Source organism: Egretta garzetta, unplaced genomic scaffold (assembly GCF_000687185.1).
Source record: "Egretta garzetta isolate BGI_Z169 unplaced genomic scaffold, ASM68718v1 scaffold38, whole genome shotgun sequence".
Taxonomy (NCBI): domain Eukaryota; kingdom Metazoa; phylum Chordata; class Aves; order Pelecaniformes; family Ardeidae; genus Egretta; species Egretta garzetta.
Genome location: NW_009260667.1, coordinates 4,155,923 through 4,159,283, shown reverse-complemented (window position 1 = coordinate 4,159,283; position 3,361 = coordinate 4,155,923). Strand labels below are relative to the sequence as shown.

The 3,361-nt window shown below is 41.1% G+C and overlaps 1 protein-coding gene across 1 annotated transcript; it reads right to left on the bottom strand.

Annotated features, from left to right (window-relative positions):
- Nucleotides 1–1,211: 1,211 nt before the first annotated feature.
- Nucleotides 1,212–3,231, bottom strand: BTG1 (BTG anti-proliferation factor 1). Its single transcript, XM_035901056.1, has 2 exons — nucleotides 2,861–3,231; nucleotides 1,212–2,499 (listed from the first exon to the last, which is right to left on the bottom strand). Exons 1-2 carry the CDS (start codon nucleotides 2,949–2,951, stop codon nucleotides 2,135–2,137), a joined length of 456 nt encoding a protein of 151 aa, XP_035756949.1. The 5' UTR covers nucleotides 2,952–3,231; the 3' UTR covers nucleotides 1,212–2,134.
- Between the last annotated feature and the right edge of the window lie 130 nt (nucleotides 3,232–3,361).

The window sequence follows — 3,361 nt, the reverse complement described above, 5'->3', positions numbered from 1 at the left end:
TGCTTTAGTGCTGAATGTTGGCATACATATGCCAATCATGGTAAAAAATAATATCTGTAAAGCTGAACTTTCAAAAACTGTGGGAAAGAAATGGGTAAAAAAAAAAGCTATAGATGGTTCAGTCTTATGTTTTGCTTGTATATATAATTAGTTACACTACAGATCAGAAGACAAAGATTAGAACTCGAGATGCCACACATCACTATCGCCCCATTGTAAAGGCTCACAGTTGAGCAGGAGCTGCTGCAATGCACACCAAGTCTGAAGCTCAGTTCTACCCATCGCTAGCAAGTTTAGCTGGCAAGTCACCATTGCTTTCTTTTTCTTCAGAGCAACAGTTCTCACAGCTGAAGTGACCAAGTTGGGTAGGCCTTAATAACCATGTTTAATAAAAACACTCACAGAACAAAGTACACAGGAGATAAGGAACAGAAAGTTCTTGAGTTTTACTCCAGCACTTTAACGAGTGTAAATAAAGTAGCAAGGAACTTTTCTCCAGTGTAACTAACCACTGTGCTGTATACAAATGACATTAGTGTGGTGCTTAAGTGAATCACATCTCCACATCATTCATTAACTTTGAACACACATGTAAGTATGGGCTTCTCACTTCGCCTCAACCAACCTTTTAAGTTTGGGAAAAAAGATCTACATACCTTTTGTTGAATCCCATCTTAATGATTTCTAAAGTGAAAGTCTTGCATCTGAAGAAAGCAAAAGGCGAGCAACCTTTCTGTAGAGTGGTTAACCTGCTCTTAAGGCTAAGGGACGCTTGTCCCAGAAACTCTTATTGAGCAGGGAATCCATCAGGGAAGAACTGAGAACTTGTGAGCAAGTAGGTCAAAATGGACATTTAGGTTTGCTATATCCTTCATCAGGAAGCCAAGTAAACTTTAATCCTCTGGATTTATTCAAGTCATCTTTGGTGGATGTTATTTCTGTACCTTTTCCTCATATCCTGGAATTATTGGCCCTGGAGTTATTTCCACATTGACTGATTTTAAAAGGTTTAAAGTGACATGTACATCATTGTGTTTCCCTGAACTTCCCACGCATTTATATACGAGGTCTTCATTAATCCAAGTCTGCACCGAGCGATCCCTAGCATCAGGGTGCCATTGATGTTTTTAAGCTTTTATAGTACCTATTTCATTTCTGCTGTGAGGCAAAAATAGTTTAACTGATCCTATGTAATCACGACAAGAGATTAATTAAAATGCCAAGATAGGAAACAATTTATTATAGAGAGAAGAAAAATTTCTCATCCAAAATATAGAAATCTGTACAACTTTGCCACAATCAATATACATGAACTGTACAAATTTACACCAGTTCATAATTTACCAAATAAAAGATGACTAACAAAGTTCACAAAATAGATGGCGGTTTGTGGAAAAGACTTTTACCCAATTAAGAACAAGGAAATTACAAACCAGACCTCCACTTTCTAAAAATAAGAAGTTTACTCAGTCTTAGAAAACTACAAGCTAGCAAATGTACAGATAGCTGGCTGGTGCTAACACCACAGTTCAGACAGTGTCTTTATACGGTCTTTTTAAAGCCTGTTGCCATGGCAGATTCTGATCACTTGCTACTTTTGAGGCCAATGTAAAGATCTGACCATTTCCCCAGGTCATACTTACTAGTTTATCTTATGTACATTTATACATATTTGTAAGTGCTAGGTAAAAGTCTGAAAAATAAAATTTCCAGTACTATCGTGTTCATAACAGTAAGTCTTGTTACTGAGCTGCCAAAAATGCTAACAATTAATAAATGTAATAGTGCAAATTTACTCTGCAAGACCTACTGCAGAGAATCACTTTATAAATACAGATTGGGGTTGAAAATTGGTGTAGAAATTAAGTAAGATGTCTTGGAGAAACTGACCCTTCCTAGATCTTCTTCACTCCCTAGCAAGTTGCAATCATTTTGACTCACAGGCTATTAAATCACTGAAAGGTACTGTCCAAACTATGGCACTGTCACTTTAAAGTATACCACTCTAACGTGTGCCAGATCTTCACAGCTGTGACATGGTTTAAATTCCATAATCCATCCCCAGAGGCGCCCACCCAAAGTAAAAACCAAATTTATCCATCCATTTTAAGGTGATCCATCCACAGACTATATCTTAACCTGATACAGTCATCATATTGTAGCTTTTGGAAGGGCTAGTTCTGCCCAAGAGAAGTTCCTCCTTACAGCTTATTCTGCTGTCTACCATTTGCATGTTGGTGTTATTTTGGCTACCTCCTGCTGGTGCAGCTTCATACAGCACACAGATTGAGCCATCCTCTCCGATACGATAGGACACTTCATACGGGTCAACCCATAGAGTGAGTTCGCTTGGAAGAAGCTGGAACAGTTCCTGACTGCTCAATCCAATCCGCTGTGCTGCCTGTCCAATGAGAGGATCCATTTTATGGTTGATCCGGATACATCGGTAACCTGATCCCTTGCATGGCTTTTCTGGGAACCAGTGGTGTTTATAATGTTCTATAAAATAAAAATAAAAAAGATTATCCTCCTTAATTCTGTATTCAAAAAAGACGCAGAGTGAACATTGTTCTCTCGCAAATTTCACGCCTCAAGATGTTGAGACACTTCCTACTCTGCGGGACCCAAAAAAGCAGTAGAGCCTTTATTTTTGCCGATTATTTACATGAGCGCCATGTCCCTGGGGAAGCACTCGGGTACAAAGTTACTGTTTCATGCTGCCACAGACACAAAACAATGCTTCCCATCTGAAAGGGTGAAATGCAACTTCCTGGCATTCATCAAAACAAGTATTAAAAAAGCTATTACTTTCCTCGCAGAAAAACCACAAGGGACTGAGAAGGAAGAAAAAAAAAAGCACCTTTCCAGCATCCTCTTGAGATCACACCCATGCTTAGTTCCTCACATTCTAAGGGCACCCAAAAATAACTAGGGAAGGAGCTGGGCAGCATTCACCGACTGACTCAGCCGTATTCCACCACCACTCGTTTTCCAGGGCGAGATACCAACGACTTCACTTACCTCAGGAGTTTTATCCCACCCAAACCCCTACCGCTCCGAGGCTACTTGTAGCCACGATCAGGCACACTGGGGACACGGGCTCGGGATTACAAAACCCACAGGGCAGCAAAGAAACCCGCGGTGTTTGATCCCACCCGGGGCTGTCGGGTGGCTATGAGATGTTTCCAGAAGAAAGGGGAACCGAGACTCATCGTCCACCGCCGGATTTTACTTGACAAAAAAAAAAAAGCCACTTGGCAGCGGTTTTCTCCTTCTGGAAAGCGGGCGGTTCGAGCCCTTGGAGCGGAGCCCAAGCCCGGGCTGCTCCGAAAGCTTTGTCTACGGGTAGCCAAGGCGGGGG

What these genes read in the sequence shown, in the direction of transcription:
- BTG1 (XM_035901056.1), bottom strand. Translation starts at nt 2,951, where the DNA reads ATGCTGCCCAGCTCCTTCCCTAGTTATTTTTGGGTGCCCTTAGAATGT. An exon ending in CTCAAGAGGATGCTGGAAAG is followed by an intron (nt 2,500 to 2,860) that starts GTGCTTTTTTTT and finishes TTTATTTTATAG; the next exon opens with AACATTATAAACACCACTGG.